Source organism: Papio anubis, chromosome 12 (assembly GCF_008728515.1).
Source record: "Papio anubis isolate 15944 chromosome 12, Panubis1.0, whole genome shotgun sequence".
Taxonomy (NCBI): Eukaryota; Metazoa; Chordata; class Mammalia; order Primates; family Cercopithecidae; genus Papio; species Papio anubis.
In genome coordinates this window covers 44,408,521-44,432,498 of record NC_044987.1, presented here as the reverse complement: position 1 = coordinate 44,432,498, position 23,978 = coordinate 44,408,521, and the positions used below count along the sequence as shown (strand labels likewise).

Sequence of the window (23,978 nt, the reverse complement as noted above, 5' to 3'; positions counted from 1 at the left end):
TTTTAAAATAGAGTGAGAAACAAAATTTTAAAGTTAGCATGTCACCCGGTGCAGTGACTCACGCTTGTAATCCCAGCACTTTGTGAGGCAGAGGTGGGCAGATCACCTGAGGTCAGGAGTTCAAGATCATCCTGAGCAACATGGTGAAACCCTCTGTCTCTACTAAAAATACAAAAATTAGGTGGACGTAGTGGTGGGTGCCTGTAATCCCAGCTACTTGGGAGGCTGAGGCAGGAGAATCACTTGAACTCGAGAGGCAGAGGTTGCAGTGAGCCGAGACCGAGTCATTCCACTCCAGCCTGGGCGACAGAGCGAGACTCCGTCTCAACAAAAAAAAAAAACAAACAAAAACAAACAAACAAACAAAAAAACAAAAAACAACAAAACATCACAATTAGCATGTGATAATATTTAATGAAATAATTGTTATAGTTAAAATATTTCTTTGAATAACCTGTGTTAAGTCAACTTTCTTGCATCTCATTCTAGACTTGTCTGTTGAGCTTTGGGCACCCAAGTGTGGTTTTTAATACTTTATAAACCTAATCAGTCAATTTACCCCTTTCTGTGCAATCTAATCAATCTCAGGAAGTGGGTGTGGCCTTTCATGGTCCCATACAGTTTAAAAGTACACTTGTCCAGAGATTTCTCTCTCCTTCAGGGAGGACCCACCGGATTTGTGGCTGCTGGGCTTTGGAGCACCAGGAGTTACTTGTAGTCTGGATATCTACAGAGCTTCTAGACTGAGACCATTCATAGTAGCCTTGTGAGTATAAAATCTGCAGTAAATCCATTAGGAAATAGTCAAAATAGTAAATATAAGAAAAACAGGTTGCTACAACTAATTCGATCAACCATCATATATACAATTATGTGACACACAATTGAGTTCCTTGTACTTTTTTAAACAAGAGAGTTACACAGTACAGATGTGTTGGTAATCCCAGTTAATGTTTTATCTTTGAACATATTCAGTTACATAACTGCTGGGCACTTGAGCAATTATTATTTTAAAACAGAGTGAGAAAATTTTAAAATTAGCATGTGGCCCAGTGCAGTGGCTCACACTTGTAATCCCAGCACTTTGGGAGGCCAAGGTGAGCAGATCACCTGGGGTCAGGAGTTCAAGATCAATCTGAGCATCATGGTGAAACTCCGTCTCTACTAAAAGTACAAAAATTAGCTAGGCTTAGTGGTGGGTGCCTGTAATCCCAGCTACTCGGGAGGCTGAGGCAGGAGAATTGCTTGAACTCGAGAGGCAGAGGTTGCAGTGAGCCAAGACCAAGCCATTGCACTGCAGCCTGGACGACAAAGTGAGATACCGTCTCAAAAACAGAAACAAAAACAAAAACAAAAATTAGCATGTGATATTTAATGAAATAATTCTTATACTTAAAATATTTCTTTCAATAACCTGTGTTAAGTCAGCTTTCTTACATCTCATTCCAAACTTGTCTGTTGGGTTTTGAGCCCCCAAGTGTGGTTTTCCATACTTTATAAACCTAATCAGCCAATTTACCCCTTTCTGCGCAATCTAATCAACCTCAGGAAGTGGGTGTGGTCTTTCATGGGCCCATACCCTTTAAAAGGATGCTTGTCCAGAGACTTCTCTCTCCTTCAGTGAGGACCCACCAGATTTGTGGCTGTTGGGCTTTGGAGCACCAGAGGTTACTTGTAATCTGGATATCTACAGAACTTCTAGACTGAGACCATTCATAGTAGCCTTGTGAGTATAAAATTTGCATTAAACCCATCATGCTCACTTTTTCTCTTAAAAATACTTTAAATTTACCTGACAGCACACTTGGGTCTTTTCTAAGCAAACAAGTAACTGTCTTCGTGATTTTACAGAAAATCAATATAAAGTATCTTCAATTTGTAACATATGGTTTGTGTTCCCTTGCCATTTGATTCTTCTTATGTGACTATTTTCTGTATTGTTAGATAATTTTAAGTGTGAAAAGATATATTTCCATAGTTTCATGCAATGATAGAACCCATAAACTAGATAAAATGTTCACTAGAATATGGGCATGTAGTAATGGTTATAATGTACACCAAAGTCAATGTTAAAAAAAGTTGAATTACTTTGAAAATTCTTGTTGCAAAGGTCTTATTTGCTGTCTCTTCAAAATTTGCAGTTTGCAGACTAGATTTGAAAGCTGTTGAAAATAGTTTTAATTGGCCATGTTTAGATGGCTCATGTTTGCAGCCTAGCACTTTGAGAGGCCAAGGCAGGCAGATCGCTTGAGGTCTAGAGTTAGAAACCAGCCTGGCAAACATGGTGAAACCACGTTTTTACTTAAAACACAAAAAAATTATCCTAGCATGGTGGCAGGTGTCTGTAATACCAGCTACTCGGGAGGCTGTGGCAGGAGAGTTGCTTGAACCTGGGAGGCGGAGTTTGCAGTAAGCTGAGATCAAGCCACTGCACTCCAGCCCGGGTGACAGAGTGAGACTGAATCTCAACAACAACAACAACAACAACAACAGCAAAAAGGTAAAGAAAGAAAGAAACAAAGAGAAAGCAAGCAGATGTAACCCTCTGACAAGGGCTTCCAAGAGGCAGAAACTCCCAATTTACTAAGAGGAATGGTGAATTGGTGGCCATGCTTCCATTAACTGCATTTCTAGATTTCATAGTGTAGAGTGGAAAACCTAATACATAACTTCATTTTTATTGTTGTTTTAGAAGATAATTAATTGTTGATTAATTCTTATAAATTATTATATTTTAAATATTCATTATTTCAGAATGTGAAAGTGTTATCTCTAATCATCTGAATTGACTATGGGAAAAAAATTTTCTAAATTAAAAATAATAGATATTATTTACAATTAATGTAGTGAAAGGAAGAGTTTTGATATTAAAGTTAAAAGGATAAATTTAATGACTGATAATTTTAGGAGTTCATAGTCCACTCTGATTAATCAATCTTAGATAAAACCTACTTCAAAATTGTGTGAGCAAACTTCATAGGTGAGTTTGGAGGCAGGGAGTATAGAATAATAGCATAGATACTAAGTGTCTTTCATATATTATCATCATGGAATCGTTGAGAGAGAATGACAGAGACAGAACGAGATTAAGAATGTGCTTAAGAACGAGATTAAGAATTAAGAATCAGCTTATATAAGTAACTGAGAAATCATCTCAGCTTTTACCCTCTACCCAGGCTTTAAGCTTGCTAAGTAACTGGGAATGATTGAGAGCACGGCCTGTTTATCAAAAATACCATGAGGACTCTCGTCTAATTTTCTCATTTGAATCACAGTTGGTTGTTCATATCCATAAGTTTCATACCCGTGGATTCAACTAAACTCAGAAAAAAATATTTACAGGAAGAAAAAAGCAGCTGTAATGAACATGTCCTTTTTTTTTTTTTTTTTTTTTTGGTGAGACAGAGTCTCACTCTATTACCCATGCTGGAGTGCAGTGGCATCATCTCGGCTCACTACAACCTCCACCTCCTGGGTTCAGGCGATTCTCCTGCCTCAGCCTCCTGAATAGCTGGGACTACAGGCACGTGCCACCACGCCCGGCTAATTTTTTGTATTTTTAATAGAAACTGGGTTTCACCATGTTAGCCAGGATGGTCTCGGTCTCCTGACCTCGTGATCTTCCCACCTCAGCCTTCCGAAGCGCTGGGATTACAGGCGTGAGCAACCGCGCCCTGCCAAACATATACATATTTTTAACAATCTTCTTTCTGTTCCTAAACAGTATGGCATTACAAGTATTTATACAGCATTTACATTGTATTAGGCATTCAAAGTAATCTAGACATAAAGTATTCAGGAGGATAGGTTTAGGTTACATGCAAATCCCACACCATTTACTAATAAGAGCCTGGAACATCTTAGGATCTTGGTATCTCAGGGAGTCCTGGACCCAATCTTCAATGGCTATTGAGGGGAAACTTTATAAATCCAGCACGTTTGCATTTACTATGTCTCAGTTTGTACTGAAGCTAACTTATTAGACATATTGGACAGAGCTCAAGTAGACAAGGAAAATTGTCCACTGGCCCTTTTTTCCTTTGCATCAGGGCAAATAAAAATAAGAAAAAGAAATTCTCACCTTTTTCTTCATTTTCAGAGATATGGATTCAGACACCCTGCAAGCCTTCCAGAATGAGCTCATTTGCTCCATTTGCATGAACTACTTCATAGACCCGGTCACCATTGACTGTGGGCACAGCTTTTGCAGGCCCTGCCTCCGCCTCTGCTGGGAAGAAGGCAGAGCACCAATGTGCTGCCCTGAGTGCAGAGAAATCTCAGCGAAGTGCGACTTCAACACCAATGCGGCACTCAAAAAACTGGCTTCCCTAGCCAGACAGACCAGACCTCAGAACATCAACAACTCACACAGTATCTGTGTGCTCCATAAGGAAACTAAGGAGCTCTTCTGTGAGGCTGACAAGAGATTGCTCTGTGGGCCCTGCTCTGAGTCACCAGAGCACATGGCTCACAGCCACAGTCCAATAGGATGGGCTGCTGAGGAATGCAGGGTATGTGATGCCTCTAAGGCAGTTTGATATGTATAGAGTCCCAAATAAGAATGATGAGGACCTATGACAATGATGGTGATGAGAATGCAGATGGTGGAGGTGGTGATTATTCCATGTCAATCATAACACATAAATGTGTCCTTTCAATGTTGCTGACTAATTTGGCACTCTAATCATAGCTGTGTTGAGACTTCACTAAAGGAGGTTTCCTTAGAAACATTGTTCGAACGTGTAGAATGGAGCTGTGGAACAGGTGACCAGCACCAAGAACACTTTTCAAAGTCATTTTATATAAAAGCCGGTTCCTCCAAAAATTGATGATATTATCCAAAGGGTCCCTTAAAACTCTCTATTATATTTCTATCATTTCTCACATCCAAATTATTAGGACCAAATTTGTTTAACATGGTAAAATCTGACCACTCCACTCTAACTTGAATTTATGTTTCTTTCAATTACAGACATTTTATTTAATTGATAAGGGGATTAAATCTAGTATACTGTCTTCATTATTGCTAAGCTTCTTGCTTCTTTTTCAGGAGAAACTTATAAAGAAAATGAACTCTTTGTGGAAGATCAATCAAGAGACACAAAATAATCTAAGCCAGGAAACTAGCAAATTTCGTTCGTTAGCGGTAAGAATGAAAATATTTCCTTTATTTTTACTCAAATAAACACAATGTTGGTTTACACTTTTTAGCTAAATTCAAACTATCAGTTAAAAGATAGTGATTTCATCCCAAGAAAATATAGTGATTTCAATTGATATAATAGGAATCGCAAATAGAGAAGCCCACACAAGCTAGCCAAATGAATTCTAGTATATTGGATAAATGGCATGTTATGTATTCTAGTTCAAATTTGAAGGTTGGTATACAATTTTTCAGATGACACAACATTTCACTAAGACTGGGTGTGAGGAAGAGGAAAGAAATAGAATAGTATATAGAGTAAAAATGTAGTAAAAGTAAAAAAAAAAAAAACACACACATAATATGATGTATGGCTAAATGTTCTTTAACATTTAGGTGAATTAGACATGGAAAAATCCTAAAAGAGAGAATAATAGAGGAAATAATGGACTCAGTAAGAACTGTAAAGAAGGATCACAGTGACAGAAACCAGAAGTCTTTATATAGGTTTTTGATTTAAAAGCTGAGAGAGAATAAGAATATTGAAAAAGATGGACAGAAAAAAAACACCAAATATTCAAGACTCTTTGCAAGAGCAAGGCAGAAAGTTTACAAATTGCTTGATTACACCCAGCATATAATTATTTGAAGTTTTCTATTGAGAATGAGAACATGTAATTCTTTTAACCAAACATCTCTGCAGGACTATGTGTCATTAAGGAAGGTGATAATCACTATTCAATATCAAAAGATGCATCTACTTCTCCATGAGGAAGAGCAGCTGCATCTGCAGGCACTGGAAAGAGAAGCAGAAGAGCTCTTCCAACAACTAAAAGACAGTCAAGTGAGAATGACCCAACATTTAGAAAGGATGAAAGACATGTACAGAGTGCTGTGGGAGACGTGCCACATGCCTGACGTGGACCTGCTCCAGGTGAGGAGGGAGGGTCCATCTTCAGAGACAGGAAACCCTTGCTGGACATTGCTGCCAGGACATGCACATGTCACCTGCATATGTCACTGCTCTAAGCTAAGTGACACATGCTGTCTGACTCCCACCATTACATTACATTTGTCCAGTCACTTATTACTGCATACTTTGGTATACCAATCTTTGGGAAATTTTTATCATTTTAGCAGATCACATATAACAAAATTCTCTTCAATCTACTTTAGAGTACTATCCACACATAGAGATAATCTAAAATCATTAGAACTCAAGGCTAGGGGAAGGTTACTAACACTCCATTTATATGCCCTAGTTCCTCCTCACTCTCTGATGTCCCACACAACAGTGATTTGCTGAAGACATTGAGGGTTTTCCCCTTGCCGGGGCGAGGTTTATGAAAGTTGCTCATCAATCTCCATGTACTCTGTTTCTCAAATGGTTCTGTTTTGTTTTAATAGTTGTCATGCGTGGTCAGACCTTTCCTTGGAAATAAGAGTAGGAAATTAATGACACTGGAAACCTAGACATCTTTGCTTTGCTCCACCATCTATTGCTCAGCTCCTTTCTTCTTCATGCCCACTGATGAAGCTATTCATTATTTAGTTGAGGTTCTGTTATTAACGTAGCCTTGAATGATTCCTTAGAGGGGAATAGAAAGATACACATTTTAAAAACACTAAAACAGAAAGAAACAAGAGTATGAGAAAAGATACAGAAGGAAAAATCTCTCACAATTAACATTATCTTTTATTTTTTGCAGGATGTGAGAAATGTATCGGCAAGGTGAGTTTCCACTAAAAAATGCTATTTCTGAAAAGTTCATTCTCTTGTGAATGAAGGGGATTATATACATTTTGAGGTACTAATATCATTCACAGTGGCTCTTTCCATTTTTGTTTCAAAAGAGGGCCTGAGGTCTTCTTCTCTTTGGTCTGGAAAGTTTTCATCTTAAAATTTGTATGAATTCAAATATACGTAAAAACAATTTGCCATTCTGAAGTTTGTTCTTTCCAGTCCATCCATCCTGTCCAGCCCTACTCCACAAATCTTAATACAAAATTTCTCTGAGGAATCATAGTGTTGTCTTCTATTCTAGAGGGGTGGAAAGTTTGAAAAAAAAAAAAAAGACAGAGGGAGGAGAGAGATTCCCTCTGGGTGGGCTGAGGAGGAAGGTTTTGTTCCTAAAAGCATCAATGACCAGGACCTGCTCCATCACAATACATCCATTTCTAGGAAAGACCTCAGGAAAATGGTTGCCTCAGGACCCTCAGCAGCAGGGTTCTCAGGCTGGAATTAGACTCCTTTGTTTTGCACAAAAGATTAAAGCCTTTTTTGTCAGTGAACATTCTCTGTTAGACACTGACTAACATTAGTGACAACTGCAGGCTGTGGTCGCAAATGCTTTTGTCTGAGTTTTCTGCTCTCTGAAATATTTCCAGGATTTCTTAATTCCCTCAGGAGGTGTGATGGGCAGAGGGAGGTAATGACTTTTAATGAGTTTAGAAGTTGTGTAATATCTGAAAACAGCATATCTGGCGAAATTGGGTTTTTATGCAATAAAATTCAGAAAAAGTAACATTTGTATGGCCCCTAGAGTGTGGAATAAAATGCACATGCAGTTAACCCAAACTGGCAAAATTCTGAGGAAACATCTTATATGAAAATATGATATCTTTGTATGACTGTGTGATTAGCTTTCGACCTGGAAATATAACTGAGACCATTTTTTTGCAGGGCTGATTTGGCACAGATGCAAAAGCCCCAGCCAGTGAACCCGGAGCTCACTTCATGGCGCATAACTGGAGTCCTAGACATGCTCAACAACTTCAGAGGTAAGAGCCAGCTGCTTGGCAGTCCAGCCTCAAATCATTTCTTTATTTGGTCCGTTGGTCGAGGCTTTTCCCATTAAGTTTTATTATTTTTGACGTGTAGGTAATACATAGTTTTCCAAAACATGTGCATTTTCTCTACCTGCATAGTAATACTACAATGATCAAAACTCAATTTCCTGAGTTAGAGTTTGATGAAAATGTGAAGCAAGATACATACTTTATCTTCAGAATAAGAGGACAAAGAATATTCATGTCATGTAGTTATGAAGACACTAATTCTCATGGTGGCATCAGTATTTTGTGTGTATTCAATTTAATTCAATTTTGAAGGCTTAGATTTGGCATAATGGTTTTTAATTGGTTCTATTCTATGTGCATTTACATTCATTTTACAAGTAAACTTTACTATTTATAAATTCAGAACGTTTTGATCAACAAAGAAAATGACTAAAATGTCCATAATCAGGATAATTCTAATGCCATCAGATACATCTCGTAACAACTGAAAGCTGAGGGATCTGTGAACACGGCCTAACCATGTTAGGCTCATTCTAGAGAGCAGGTCTAGGTAGCAGAGGGCAGGAACCCAGAGCAGATTGAATCGGGGGCTAAACAGATAGTTTAAAGCCAGAGTATGCTTTTCAGAAACTTATAAACTTTACATGTGTTAATTTCTACCAAAGTTTTGATGTTTGAGACTGTAACAGGCATAACTTACATTCCAATAAATACATCACAGCAAGGTGATGTCTACCTATTGATGATCTTAAAGACAAATAATATGAGAAAGTTTTTCTATTAAAGAAAAAAATTGTTGATATGTCCTGAAACAAACTGTGCAGAGGTAGACATTAAATCATTACTTTGCCCAGGGATATGGTCACATTTTTTCTCTATTATTTAAGGAACAATATATAATTGTATGTGCTGTAGAGTTGTAATGACATTTCATCTTCATGGATGCATGGCGCTGAACTCTCTTGGCTTCCTCTTTTCTGTATTTTCTTGGAAGAAAAGCAACTGAAGTGAATAATTGGGCCACAGAGCCTCTGTCCCTCATAGCTCTCACTAATACAGTATTTTTTCCTTGTCAGTGGATAATGCTCTGAGCACGGAAATGACTCCTTGCTATATAAGCCTTTCTGAGGATGTGAGACGTGTGATATTTGGAGACGACCATCGCAGTGCACCCATGGATCCCCAGGGAGTGGAGAGCTTTGCTGTGTGGGGAGCGCAAGCGTTCACCTCTGGCAGGCATTACTGGGAAGTGGATGTGACCCACTCCTCCACCTGGATTCTGGGAGTCTGTCGAGATTCCACGACAGCCGATACCAATATCGTTATTGATTCTGATGAAACATTTTTGTTAATTTCCTCAAAGAGGAGCAATCGCTATAGTCTCTCCACCATCTCTCCACCTTTAATTCAGCATGTGCAAAGGCCTCTGGGTCGGGTTGGGGTGTTTCTGGATTATGATAATGGATCTGTGAGTTTTTTTGATGTTTCTAAAGGTTCTCTTATCTATGATTTTCCTCCTTCCTCCTTCTCTTCCCCTCTGAGGCCTTTCTTTTGCTTTGGTTGTAAATGAAAATTTGGTTTCATGATGATTTATTGTGACCTCCCATATATGAGACAAATAGTGTTCTGAGACCCAATGTGTGAGAGCCTGTGAGCTCCTTGTAACTTCATGGAATGTAATTACTTTATGGTTATACATGGGATAACCACCTTGAATGTGTATATTTGTTAATTAAGTTATTTTAATTAATAAATTATTGTGGAATCTTCACTAGAGTATCGATAATGGTTTTTTATTTTTTATTTATTTATCTATTTTTTTTATGGTACAAGGTTTGTTGAGATTCATTCACTTACTGTGAAAGTCATGTTCTAATGTATTTAATTCAGAGATGGTTAGTATATCACACTTGTGCAGCCATCAGAACTCTTTACTGCTTGGGCACTTTTATCACTTCCAGAAGAATCCCAATGCTCATTAACATTTATTCTCCATTCACCTTCCCCATTCCTTCACAACACTTAATCTACTTTTTATGTTTATGCATTTAGGTAAATAAAATCATACAATATAAATTTTTTTAATCTGATTTATTTTTCTGAGAGTATGTTTTCAGTTTGTACACATTGTAAACCATTTGTCTTACTTGTATACTTGAACAGGCTGGGGTAGAAAAATGAAGTGGTGGATATCTTATCTTTACAAAGAATAAAGACGAGTGCTTATTTTCTTTTTAAGTCTGACCAAGTTAAGTTGACCTCACAGACTTTATTATTTCTCAACGTCCTAGTTATTAATCACATTTCAGCTCATGCAACAGTTTTTCAGTGCTGCATTGCTCTGTTATTACATTCTCTCTGAGTATATTATATCAGATTATAATATTCAGAAAACTCTTATATTTATTACTACCAGATTGAAAATTCCAAGGGGGCAAAGGCAGTATTTGTCTTCTTTGTTAAGATATTACCATTATCCAGTGCAATTTTTAGAATACAGTACACCATAAATAAGATGAATAAATGGATAAGTAGAGGAGTTAATATGTACAAATATTATTCTAACATTAAAATACTTTTCCACAACGTAATAAAATAGGATAGAATATACTAATGAATATCTATCAACAGATAAGAAATAAATCGATTTTCAGATTCATATCAAAGATAATACTATTATGTTATGGTTTAAAATAATTGTAGCATAATTTTTATGGGATTGATTTCAGTTGCCTTGGGTTTTTAAATATAAACCATTGAAAGAGGAAGATTCCTATGTAAAATGATGATGAAGAGGTACAAGGCTTAGAATAATGAGACTGTTCTTGCATATAAGCTGAAAATAAGTGAAGACTGGGTCAGTAATAACACTGCTTTGCTGAATTAGGAGAATTCTAATAAAATATTTTTAGTTGGGAAGCTATCTGTATTAAAAAAAAATTGATCTAAGGCTGGTTATAGTGGCCACACTTATAATCCCAGGGCTTTGGGAGGCCAAGGCAGAAAAATCACTTGAGGTCAGGAGTTTGAGATCAGCCTGGGCAACATCTCTACCACAAATAAAAAGAAAATTAGCCTTGAGTGGTGGTGTGCACCTGTTGTCCCTGCTACTCAGGAGGCTGAGTTGGGAGGATTGCTTGAATCCAGAATTTTGAGACTTCGGTGAGCTCCCATTGTGCCATCGCACTGGGCCTGGGTGACAGAGTGAGAACTTGTCTCAAAAACAGCAAGTAAATATTTTATGTAGCCATTTTACCTGAAAATTATAATTGTTTCTTCTACGATTAATAAATCTGTATATATCTAGGCCAGCTACATCAGGCAGAGCTTGTCCTTTAGTACTTACATCTATATATAAAAAGACAATTATAAGGAGGGTCTAAGGAAAGCTTTTTTTCTCATTCTGGACTTTGAGGTTATAATTTTTTAGACTGATTTTCTGTCTCAATGGTGGGTATCACCCTGAATCTTAATTTGTCCGAACACCTCACCTAGTCTGAGATTTTTACAAAACATAAAGTTCATAGGATCAATACATTCGTGTGCCTTAAAAGCCTCCAGGCATTCAAGGATACTATTATGGGGAAACTCAGGCCTTCTACTGCATTATTGGAGAAGCACATTCGAAACTCACAGCACTGGGTTGCAGGAGTCTGTTAACAGGTCTGGACAATGAGTGATGTCAGTCCAGATAATTCTGAGGAAGGCTTTCTGCCTTATTATAGGGAGAATAATCATTGGAGACTCTAGACAAGTTCCCAGTCATCATTCCAGCATTTAATTGCTGTTTTTGTAAACCAAGCATTTTGGGAGGCCTAGGCAGACAGATCACTTGAGGTCAGGAATTCAAGACTGGCCTGGCCAACATGGAAAAACTTTGTCTCTACTTAAAATACAAAAATTAGTGGGGTATGGTGGCGCACACCTACAATCCCAGCTACTCAGGAGGCTGAAGCAGGAGAATCACTTGAATCCGGGAGGCAAAGATTGCAGTGAGCCAAGATCATGCCACTGCAGTCTAGCGTGGGTGACAGACTTAGTGAGACTCTGTCTCAAAAGATAAATAATAAAAAACTCACATCTTGAATGGAGGGTGAATAAGGAGTATAACATGGGGCCTTGGAGGGAAAATATTCATTAAAAGGGAAGGAGAACATACTTAACATGCCAGTGGAAGTTGAAATTCTAAATATCTTATAAGAATAGTTTTGAGAAATATGTTTAATTATTAGTAAATCAAGATATACCCTTTGAATGACATTAAAAATTCACTAGAAGAGTGAAGAATAGTAGTTATAACGTTACATAAGTAACAAAAGTCTCAAAACATAAAGTGTTCTAAAACTTTAATTAAAGTTCATTTTTGAGATAGAGAGAATAATAGTTCATATATTAGACTTTATTATGTGAAAAAGACTTTTATAAAATTCTTCCATAATAATTGAAGATATAAATTACAATAATTATAATTCACAAAAGAATAAAAGCATTAAAATAAATTGTAAAAAAAATTTAAAAGGGTAAATTTGAAAATTATTCAAAAATCAGAAAGTGATTTTATCAATGTCCAAAAAAATTAAAATGAAAACAAACTTAATAATGTAAAAGAAGGCAGTTTTCTGCCGGGGTGGAGCGCGGGAGCTATGGCTTCTCTGGGGACGCAGAAGCGAGAAGTAGGGACCTTGGCACTTGCCCCACGCCTCACTCCCTTGGCCGCCCCCCGGGCCCTCTGCCCGCGCCTCCAGTCGCCAGCATGGTGCTTCTGACTGGGACTGGGCGGGAGGGCGGCGGGGCGCACTGCATGATCCCGCCACCGCAGTCCCCACCCCGGGGAGCGCAGGTCGAGGAGGACCGCGCTTATTATGAAGGGTTCCAGGACTTCTTGAGTCCGCCTAATACACGCAGCATCGCCTCGGACAACTCTTTCTACCCTTTAGAGGAGAAGGAGGAGCACGGCCTCGAGGGCGAGGAGAGCGTCCCGGAGGCATGGGGCTGCTGAGGACGCTGGTGCGGCGGGGGCTGAACGTCAAGGAAGCGCAGGAGACTGACCACAATGGCTGGATCGGCCGTAATGTCGCCTGCTACCATGGCTTTGTGGATATACCCTGGTGGCCTTAGCTGAGTGCCCCCACATTGACATCAACTGGTAGGACAGGGAGGGGAATACAGCCCTAATCACAGCTGCACAGGCAGCGGCTGTCCTTGGCCCCATGGGCACAGCTCTCAGCCTGGTGCTTCCTGCATCAGCAACACCTGGGCTGGTTCATCTCAGTTTTAGCCTAGATCTGGTGGAAACAGACTACCAGGTCCTGCCCCTGGAGTCTTTCTTTGAATAGGCCTGGGGTGGGGCCCAAGAATGAGCAGATCAACAGGTTTCCTGGTGAGGCTGATGCAGCTGGCCCAGGGACCCCACACTGAGGATGGAGGGCTTTGAAGTTTTCATGTCTGATGACGGTCAGCGACCCCTCTCAGTAGGCACTGAAGACCAGCAGAGTCACAGACCCCAGGAGAGATGTTGTCAGACTGACACAGAGGCATCACGGAATTAAAAAGAAAATGAGGAAAGCTGCTGAGCATCTGTTCAGGACTTCCCTGCGCTGTTTTACTAAAGAGGCCGTTCGGTCCCTATCAGGGCACACTATCATCACCAACTACTTGTTGAACTTATGTCCGGGGTCTTGACCTGGAAAGGAAAGACGCGTTCGCGTTCACCGCCCTGATGAAAGGGGCCAGGGAGGGTCGAACGGATCGCATCCAACCCCTTAGCTGGCGGGGCGGAGTCCCGCGCGGGCCCCGCCATGGGATGCTGCGGGGTGAGGCGCCCACGTCCGCCTCATGCAGTGGCTCCTGGAGCGCCCCTACTGGGAGCGGTTCAGGGAAATTACCAGCTGGCTGCCTCCGCCAGAGGGGCAGAAGCCCTAGAGTCTCCCAGGTCGCCTCCAGATGCTCACGTACTGGAGGTGTCCGCGCTGACGCCGCGCTCCGTGCGGGGTCCGGAGGACCGGGGCGCCCTGGATCACATGGTCGGGATGACCACGAGCCTCTAGCACAGCCCACTGCAGTGGCCATGGCGTGCAGAGCCGTGTGCTCGAGGCACTCCGTGCGTGGGGAAGAGACGGCTGGCGGTGCAGGAAATCCTGGCGGCGCGGGGAGAGGGGATGCAGGTGCAGGAGGCGAGCGAAGGGGAGGGCCAAGGACAGCGTAGGAGGCTCGTCCGGGCGGCCGTGGGCTCGTGGGACGGCTCCCTGAGAGCAGGACTCCGACCTGCAGTGCTGCCGGGGTCCTGGTGCCCCGCCGCGCCCGCCTCGCGGAAGGCCAGCTTCCTGCTCCTGCAGCGCATGCAACAGAGGAGCGTGTGGCCTGGCGTGGTTGTGCCCGGGGTCGGCGACAGCAAGGCGCCCGCGCCCACCTTCTAGTACCCGCGGCCGGCGCGGAAGGGCAGCACCAAGCACAGCGGTCACCTGCGGCTCCCTCAAGTGGAGTTACAAGGAGGCCAAGGAGAAGCGCCACGTCAAGGCGCAGGAGAGGATCCTGCCGCCCTGGAAGAAGAGGAAGTGAGAGGGCCCGCGAGTGCCTGGCGCGGGCTTCGAGGTCAGGGTAGGACCGAGGGACTGAACGCCATGGCTGCTCCCTGGACCTGGGGGCCTCGCGGGGTTCCAGGCTGTCTCTCTAGGATGCTCCCAGCAGGGGGGATGGAGGAGCCACATCGATTCCCCTGACTTTAGCTCCTCTACCAATCAGTACACCTAGCGGGCATGTTGGCTAAAAGGCTCCCTTAGAGAACCTCAATTAAGATTTTTTTAAAAGATCAATTTTATTCCGGCTGGGCTCCTGGCTCCTTGTAATCCTCCAGCACTTTGGGAGTGCAGAGGCGGGTGGATCACTATAGGATGGGAGTTTAGGACCAGCCTGACCAGCAATGGAGAAACCTTCTCTACTAAAATACAATGGCAGGTACATGCTTGTAATCCCACCATCTATTAGGGGGCTGATGCAGGAGAATGAAAGCCTTGAGACCCCAGAGTGAGGAGGAGGTCGTGGTGAGCCAAGATCGTGCCGCCATTGCACTCCAGCGCCAGGCAGCAAAATGAAACTGCATCTCAAATTACTTACTTACTTAGTTTAATTAAAACAATTTATTAAAAGAGTTTTCTGTGTAATTTGTAATTTTAATCACTATTTATCCAATTTGCCAAGTTTTGCAAGTGATAGGGCCCCTCGTACCCAAGGCAATTTTAATACACTTGCCTGAAGACCTTTTGTTTAAAATACTCTTTCTAGCAAAAAATATTTATAGTATCTGTAAGAGTTTACACAGAAATCATGCGAGTTTCCTCTCTTTTTTGTAGCTTATTTTTGGTGTATTTCTCATCGTGGGTGCATGTGCACACTGGATGTTCTTATTAATCAGATTAAGTGATACGGATATTTCTATTTGATGGAAGGATTGACTCGTTTAGCCACATGATCGAGTGAGACAGAGAGATCAGATTTTAGTGTATCTTTTAAAAAGTCTTATCCATGCAGTCATATATTGGAGAAAAACATTTAACATCGAAGTATAAAACAATCCAGAGATAAATATGTATGTATTACTAGAATTAAACTCATTTTAAGCAAGGAGTTTTAGATAAACTGGATACAAAATCTTTAACATGTGTCATCCGGGAAAAAACTGTCATTTTATTAAAGTAGGGCCGATGTAATAAATGGCTACCACCAGTACCAAGGAATTGAAATGCATGTAGTAATATTTCAGTAAATCAAATCCGATTACATCCATAGAGTAAAACGAATTGCGGCAAGGTAGGGAATGGAGATAGATTTTTAGGTGCAGGGCCAGGGAGGTGTTTGGAATAGCTGAGAGAGGGTAGAGATGGGAAATAGGGATTATTTTTCCGTAAGTTAACCTCCTGAAGTGCAACAGGCAAGCCCTTCTTCCAGACTCAGTTTCAAAGAGTTCCATGTAGGTATTTCTTTTTATTTACTCCTTTGAGGACTGCACTTGGTGTTAGTTCCATCCTCATGGGGACCCTCATGGAATTTCAAGGCGTGGAGCCTTGGCATTGTGGCCTTCCTGCACCGCACACACATAGTCTGGCATTACCAGAGTCCCATAGGCCCTACCCTCACCTTTGTCGGTCGAGGGACCCACCCGGAGCCAGTGCCACGTGATCCTCCCAGGCAAACCTCCCAGAGCCAGCCTATCCCTGCTCAGAGAGTTCTCCAAGGCACTGGGTCTGGGCTGGGCTCCCTGGGCTTGTCCTAAAACTCCATAGGTGGCTGGCCACTGCAGCCCACATGGGGCTGCGAAGGCTCTAACACAGGGATTTTGAGAGGCCTCAGTGGTCTTTAAGTGGCACTTCCAGGACACCCATCCTGAGCTCCACCAAAGAGCCACCTTCCCAAGAGTGTCTAGTGTCATTTGGAACAGCCAGGGTTAGGCTGGCTTCCTGCTAGAGGCCTGGCCTTGAGTCAGCCCTTGGTGGAGTTTGCCAGACATTCCTTCCTGTTTCTGCCATGGGAAGCTGGCACTGGAATGAGTATGGGCTGGGGCCCTTTCTGCCCTAAACCCTTGGAGGTTCCGTTTGCTTCAGTCAAAGAAGTGGACACTTCTGGTCTGCCAGCCACTACTGCACCCACAGCCATGCTCATAGTCTCCAGGGATGTATGGGAACAGCCATGCTTGGGACCAATATGAAACAACTGGTGATTTCCCAGGTCCCACCACGATGCTGCGTTATTGAGGTTTGGGGCTTGGGGTTAGCTCAATGTGATCAGGTAGTGATGAAATCTTCTGGGTGTAAGTGGATGCTTTGAGTTAAGCTACATTTTGTTTTGTCCAAGTGCAGCTTCCAGTATCCTTACCATGTTCTGACTTAGCTCTCTATATAGCAATATAGAGAGCTTTTTAGTGATAATAGTTTCTAGAACTATTATTTGGGGATGATGAGCTGGAGCAGTCTCTGTCCATGCTTCATGGTCTTATTCAACTAAGCACTCTGCTCTTGGTTTCCTACTAAATCCTCCTTGGACTCTTTTAAATTTCCTAAAGGTTGTTGTAAGTTTTTTCTGGATATTCTACCACAGAGAGTAAGCCCATTCTTGTCACCTCATGACCACATGACACCAAACATTTTATGCTGAAATACTTGTGCTTACTCCATATCTTTTAGGGTTGCTGAGATATGGTGAGTATATAGGCTGGGGCAAAGAGGTGAGTAGCTTGAGGTATGTTGAGTTTATTGATTATAAAACAGGTTCCTTTAGAGAGATATAAAGCACCTCCAAGTCCTTCGAGTTTTAAGCTATTTCTTGTAGTATTCTGGGGAATCGTTTTGTTAATGGTTAACTAATGGGAGCTTAGGGCTGACTAAACACAGATGGGGTATCTAATCCCAGTTTGGAGTGTAGCTGTGTGTCTTTAAGGTAATAAAACCCACTTTCATGGTATATTTTTCTTTCATCTAGGTTTTTTTTTTTTCCTAGCTGAAGCTTAGAAGTTTTACCTTTCTTCAGGGACCTTAGAAACACTCCTTATGCCGAGTGCTATTAGGTTAGCTAGGGCTGAGTATGGCCGCGGTGGCTGGCACTTGAGGTGACCAACCCTGCGACATCAGTAGACCATAGATTGGCCACATTTATTACTAAAGATTTATCACTGCTCTTTCCCATGGGAGTGTGATTGAGCAAACTGTTTTGGAGTTGCACTTTGTATTGTGTGCTTGAGTATCCTGCTCCCTTGCAATCTAGAGGATCTAGAGGCATTTCCACGGAAGTGAGGATGCTTGCATGTATAATCTTACTAAGAGTTAATAGAATAGGACCAAGCCTATTTGTTTATGGGGTTGCTTGAGAGACCCATCCTAGACATTTTCAGTGTCCTGCTTTTAATAATAAAGCAGCATTATGCAAAATACTTACGTGTAAGATTAAAATATGAAGGGAAAAAGTAATTATGAATAGTAATTTTCAGTTCTGGAATTTAGTCTTTAAAGTTGAATTGACAGAGGCTTGACTGAGAGAATATTTATAGTTAGGGTATAGCTAGTTTAAGGGTATAATGTGTGGGATATGTCTTTCAGAGGGGGATGTTCAATGTACTATACTAGTATTAGGGGTAGAGATTTGGATTGTATATTTATTATATGAAATGGAACTATGAATTTAAGTAGGAGGTCTTGGGATATTTTTAGGAAAATTACATCAATTGAAGGGTAGCTGTTGGGATATTCATAGGATTTAAAATGTGGTTTTGGATAGCTAGGTTGCATTTTAGTCTCTTGTTTTGGGGTTGGCAGGGCATTGACCTGGATTGGTAATAAGTTCAGGATAGGGGAATGGAGGTTTGCGATTTAATCCGGAAATGGATTCTTAGGAGTGAGTGTAATATGCGTGTGGGCCATTATACACCTATTGATTAATTATTATGTCCATCAAGCATGAATTAATAAGCACCTCATGGTTGGAATGCCAGTTCAGAATATTCAATATAAGTTCAGCTTCTACAATTGAGTTGGCAGGAATAAAATCCAAGTTCATCTACAGCTTATTTAGAGGGGACCAGGTCTTCTGCTATGGTGGTAATGCTTTTAAAGTTAAAAATACCAAATGCATGGCAGTGCTGCCATGACTGGTTAATAGGGTGATAGTCATTAGTCCATAGAGATGTCTTATGTAAGGGAAAGTGTAAGGTGATCACTTAATTTTACAGCCCACAGGGTAAGAACCAGATGCCAGGTATAGTTTCAATATTGTCTCCCGAAGTGCAATGGGCCCAGAGCAAGAAGGGTAGCACTCGCAAGCAGGATGATGATTTCTCAGAGGTTGTAGGTTAAGAGACCAAAGTTTGGTGGGGGATATCCATACTGATGAAAAATTTCTTGATTGGGACTTGCTGTGGCCAATGAATGAATATATGTACTATGTAATATTAAGGATTTACAGTACTAATTGGATAAAATTTGTATTGTACTGTTAATATTAGTAGGTTGATGGAGGGATTTCTAATACATGTTTATATGCATGTGGGTAAGCTTTTAATGCGCTTTCATGCAGTAATGGCCTCAGTGCAAAGGTAGCATAATCCCTTGTTCCCCAAATTGGGACTTGTATGAATGGCCACGTGAGGTACAGCTGTCTCTTACTTTTCATCAGTGAAATTGACCTATCTGTGAAGAAGCAGATGTAGATAAATAAAATGAGAAGACCCTATGGAGCTTCATTTTGTTAATGCAAATAAAAACTCAAAAAGCCTACAGGTCCTAGCCAGCATCCCTGCATTAAGATTTTGGTTAGAAAAAGTGACCACTCAGACATGAAGCTCAACCTAACTAAGACTGCATATTCTAAAGAGCATCAATATATATTAATCGAGATGAATTTGATCAATGGGAATAATTTACCCTAGGATAACAGTGCAATCCTCTTCTAGATTTCCATAACAGCAATAGAGTTTATGACCTTGATGTTTGATCGGGACATCCTAATCATGCAGCTGCTGCTAGTAAGAGTTCGTTTGTTCAACGATTAAAATCCTAGGTGATCTGAGTTCAGATCAGAGCAATCAGGTCTGTTTCTGTCTATTTAAGATTTCTCAGGAGAAGTAAGAAAGGACAAGAGAAATAGGGCCCACTCATAAAGTGCTCTTGCTTCATAAATGATGTTATCTCAATTTAACAAATCATTATATACCTTACGCAAGAACAGGGTTTGTAAAGATGACAGAACCTGGCAGTGCATAAAGGCAAAACTTTATAATCAGGTTATCCTCTTCCAACAATATGCCCCATAATTAATCTTCTCTTATTATTCCCACTCTAATCACCATTCCGCCACACTCATTGGTAACCAGGCTACATGCAACTCATAAAGGCCTAACATTGTAAGCCACTTATGGACTGCTTCCAGCCATTACGTGATGCAATAAAACTGCCCAAAATTCCCCTATGGCCCTCGTGGCTATCTGCACTAGCCCACTTGCTTACCATTGTGCTCCCAGCCCTGGTAGCCTCCTATCTCTCCTATTGTAGACACCTCCTATACCGGATCCTCTAATTAATTTGAATATAGGCCTCCTATTTTTACTAACCATATCAAGCCTAGCCATCAACTCTATTCTGTGATCAGGATGAGCATTCAAGTTCAGAATTGGCGCATTACAAGGTTGCATTGAGCAGTTGCAGGAATTAACTCCTGTAATTGTATCCCTGCTATCGTTCTACAGTAAGAGACTCATCTAACACATGCACTCATGCAATGCAAATTCCTCCTGACTGCTCCTACCATCACTTGGCCCCTCGTGATCATATGACTCATCTCCACACTAGCAGAAACTAATTGAGTCCCTATATTATACATATATACCTATTTTATATTATATAGAAATATAGATTATATAAAATATAAGTCTATAAATATTTATACATAATCTATATTTTATATATTATATATAAAATTATATATTAATTTTATACCCTCTGTAGAGAGAATTATTTTTGTTTCTATGTCTATCCATAATAAAATGCTATGTCCATAATAAAAATACTAGTGAAAAGTAGGGACTATAATCACATAAGAGATAAAAGAAAATCTGTTAGTATCGATATATTAATACATATAGATGGTGTTTGTTTATACAGAGTTTTTAGTAAGGCGATTTCCAATTTTCTAGCGATTTTCCTTACAAATATATATATTTTTCTCTCTTTCATGATTACTGGAAAGAGTGCAGCAGTATACATCCCTATACAGTCTGTCGCCAGATTTACATCTAAGGGAGTTTCTGCAGTAATAGCATTACAGAGTTAATATATTATTCTAGGTATTACAGGGTAACCAAACAACATTCCAAATTCTTTCATCAGCAAAGCCCAGTGTAATCCTAATCCAGGTAGCCACTCTAATTAATGCAATTAACTCAGGTACATATATATATATATACACACACACACACACAGACACACACACACACATTACATATGTATATATCTGCATGTGTGGATGCAGTTACATGATTATAAATACCATCGAATTTTCCTCTCAAACACTATTTTTTTGTGGAGAGAATGGGATATATTCACCTAGTTCATCAAAATATGTTTAAAAGATTCTTGGGTGATTACATTTTATTGCAGTGACTAGCTGGATTAGAATTAGATTAGGTTAAAAATGAGTGAAAGAGAATCTGCAAGGAGGGCAGAGTGTTGGCTGTTAATTAGCACATGGATCAAAGGGAGAGCACTGAGTATGTTTAAGAAGCCACAACATTGACAGAGTAAAGGAACAGACCTAAGAATCCAGCTGTAAATTTCTTTACTGTAGTAATTTTCTGCCATTTATGCTCCATAACACACACATATGCCTTTGTCTTGGTATCTGCAGCACATTCCTATTTTGAGTCTACGTAGCATTTTCTCTCAAATTCATTTGTTTCCTCTCCACCTTCATCTTCCTTCCTTCTTCCCTTCCAGCTACATTTTTTCACTAGAGAACACTAGTAGAATGTTCTCCCAAATTTCAGATTTCAGATACACATCTGCGAAATAATGTGCAATGACACAGTTTGGGTTACCCACTAGATACTTGGATTTATTTTCAAAATTTCCACAGCACATTACTACTGTCCTCCAAAAGCAGTTTACCCCATTTCACAGCTAATCATCTGATGACTCTGCCATCCAAGTTTATTCTATGCCAATCTGGAAAAATCTTGAAAAATCAATTCTGATCGATTTCACTTTTCCACCTAAATAAAACAGTGGATGACAGGGCTTTTGGGATCTGGGGACCAGGATATATGGGGACCCCGGCCACATTTCTGCATCCTCTAAAGTTCCCTGCATGAGAAGCAGCCTCAAGGCGCATGTACAGGAACTTATCTTCAGGTCCCCATACTACCAGCTCTCTGGGGCTGCCTTCCATCTGCACTGCAGCTGTTGTCTTATGTAGCCACCTCCAGCTCCACTTAGTCATTTTTCAGACATTGTAGGAAACTTATTTTAAAATTATTTTGAAGCCGTAACTTTGAAACACGATTGTCACGGGGACTTTTATTAAAAATAAATGTCTTTGAAAGCATTAATGACTTAACCGACCTGCAGATTCCGAAGAGCAAAATCCAAGATTATTGTGGATCCATGCACCAATGATCCCTTGACAAAGGAAAATACAACCCAGCAGCTATGTGGTTTTATACACTCCTAATCATAGTAGCTTCTGCCTATTTCTTTAAGGAATCTTTAAATTTATTTAGGTCAGACAAGATTCACAAACCCTTCCTTGTGCAAAGAATGACTGCAAAAGAAAGATGGGAAAATCCTTTCTTGTGGTTATGCTCCAAAGGATTTGTTAATGTTTTTGGAGTCCTGTTTCCCAGTTTAGAGCTTAAGAAAATTGGAGTAAAACAATCACAAGGGTGTAAATAATTTTGATAAATCAGAGGTTTACTACAACCTTGATTTTTCTGAGACAATTAAAGTCAAAAATTCATAAAATTTAAAAGAAAAACTTAAAGTATCAGAGTTATAAACAGAAATACGAAGACAGACTATTCCTCAAAGTACTTTGTTTTCTTTCTGATTTGTAAAGATATGTTTATGTAAATAAGGCCAGAAGCAGAGGCTCATGCCTGTAATCCCAGCACTTTGGGAGGCCAAGGCAGGCAGATCACCTGAGGTCAGGAGTTTGAGACCGAAAAGCGAAAATACATGGCACTGTTAACTAATCAAATTTTGTGAGAGACAAGGGCATAATACATCATGTGCAAGTGGAGCTTATTCTAGGACACTAGAACAGTAATTTAACATCAGAATGTGGAATAAATGTGAATCACCACAGGAACAGGACAAAATACATGTTATTGTTCCTGCAGATAGAGAAGGGAAACATTTGATTTAATTAAATGGTCATTTATGATTAACATTTGACTTAATTAAATGATCATTTATAATTTTAAAGATATTATTTAAAAACTAAAATAGATGGAAACTTTCATCATCTAATAAGAATATAAAATCTTAGAAGCAACACATTATTTAATGGATAATTTGAAAGCTTCTACCCAAGAATGGAAATCAAAGGTGAATTCTGCTATCACTGCTTGTTTTCAACACCTTGCAGGATATCCTCTTCAATGCAACCAGACAAGAAAAAGAAATAAATAATGTGAGGGTTGGATAGAAATAAAGCTATGATAATTGCATTATAAGCATAACATGATGTGCAGTTAAAAATTCCCTGAAATCTATAAACTGCTAGACGTACTAGTGAAACGAGAAAGAGATTTAGTCATTCATGCTTCTTAGACAACAATTAAAAGTGAGAATAAAATGAAAAATGTATTTAAATATTATACAAAGGACCAAATACTTAGAAATAAAGCTATGAGAAATGCACAACTCTGTGTATAAAACCATAAAACACTATTGAAAGAAATGTTTAAAATATAAGTAAATGAAGAGATATGCCGTGTTTGTGGATTTGAAGGCAATGTGGTAGGATGACAAGTATCCATTATCTCCACACAGACTTATAATTAAATACCATTTCAACAAATGAGCAAATAGGGTGTTTTTGTTTGTTTTGTTTGCTTGGGTCTTTTGCATGTGTGTGAACATTCGGAAGTTGATTTTAAAATGTATATGTGTCGTTCGGGCTCTGAAAGCATTTTTTAGACTGTAGAGTAGAGTGCAAGGGTCAGACCACAACACTACAGAGGAATTAGTACTCCGTTATTAGACTCATCACCTCTATCATACCTGAAAGGCACAGATAAAATTGTTATCATTCTGTCGAGGATGATTTGTGCAAGACAGATGATACATTCCAGTAGAAACAGAGAATAAATACCTGTCTAAAAAGCCCTTGAAAGCTTTTCACTATTCCAAGGGGGCTATCTGAGCTCACTCAGAATGTAGTGGACTTCTATTCCGCAGTAGACTCATATTCATAAGAAGTCACAAGCTTATGTATCACTCATCACCTACCACATGAAACTCTTTCAAGATTTAAATGTAATGAGATTCTTTTCAATTCT

General features: G+C 40.0%; 1 protein-coding gene across 4 annotated transcripts; it reads left to right on the top strand.

The window, feature by feature from the left end:
* Positions 1-358: 358 nt before the first annotated feature.
* On the top strand, positions 359-11,830 carry LOC101026044 (tripartite motif-containing protein 64C). Of its 4 annotated transcripts, XM_031653051.1 has the most exons (8): positions 359-766; positions 1,622-1,726; positions 4,100-4,511; positions 5,051-5,146; positions 5,847-6,077; positions 6,853-6,875; positions 7,827-7,924; positions 9,019-11,830. In XM_031653051.1, the coding sequence occupies exons 3-8, from the start codon at positions 4,104-4,106 to the stop codon at positions 9,510-9,512; spliced, it is 1,350 nt and encodes a 449-aa protein (XP_031508911.1). In that variant the 5' UTR covers positions 359-766; positions 1,622-1,726; positions 4,100-4,103; the 3' UTR covers positions 9,513-11,830. The 4 variants fall into 4 exon arrangements, with proteins under 4 accessions (XP_031508911.1, XP_031508912.1, XP_031508909.1 ...); XM_031653052.1 differs by lacking the exon at positions 1,622-1,726; XM_031653049.1 differs by lacking the exon at positions 359-766 and having other exon boundaries at positions 1,335-1,726.
* Positions 11,831-23,978: the final 12,148 nt, after the last annotated feature.

Bases quoted from the DNA above. Each gene is read 5' to 3' on its own strand.
- LOC101026044 (XM_031653052.1), top strand. From the start codon at position 4,104: ATGGATTCAGACACCCTGCAAGCCTTCCAGAATGAGCTCATTTGCTCC. The intron at 4,512-5,050 runs GTATGTGATGCC...CTTCTTTTTCAG, and splicing joins GGGCTGCTGAGGAATGCAGG to GAGAAACTTATAAAGAAAAT. The intron at 7,925-9,018 runs GTAAGAGCCAGC...TTTCCTTGTCAG, and splicing joins CATGCTCAACAACTTCAGAG to TGGATAATGCTCTGAGCACG.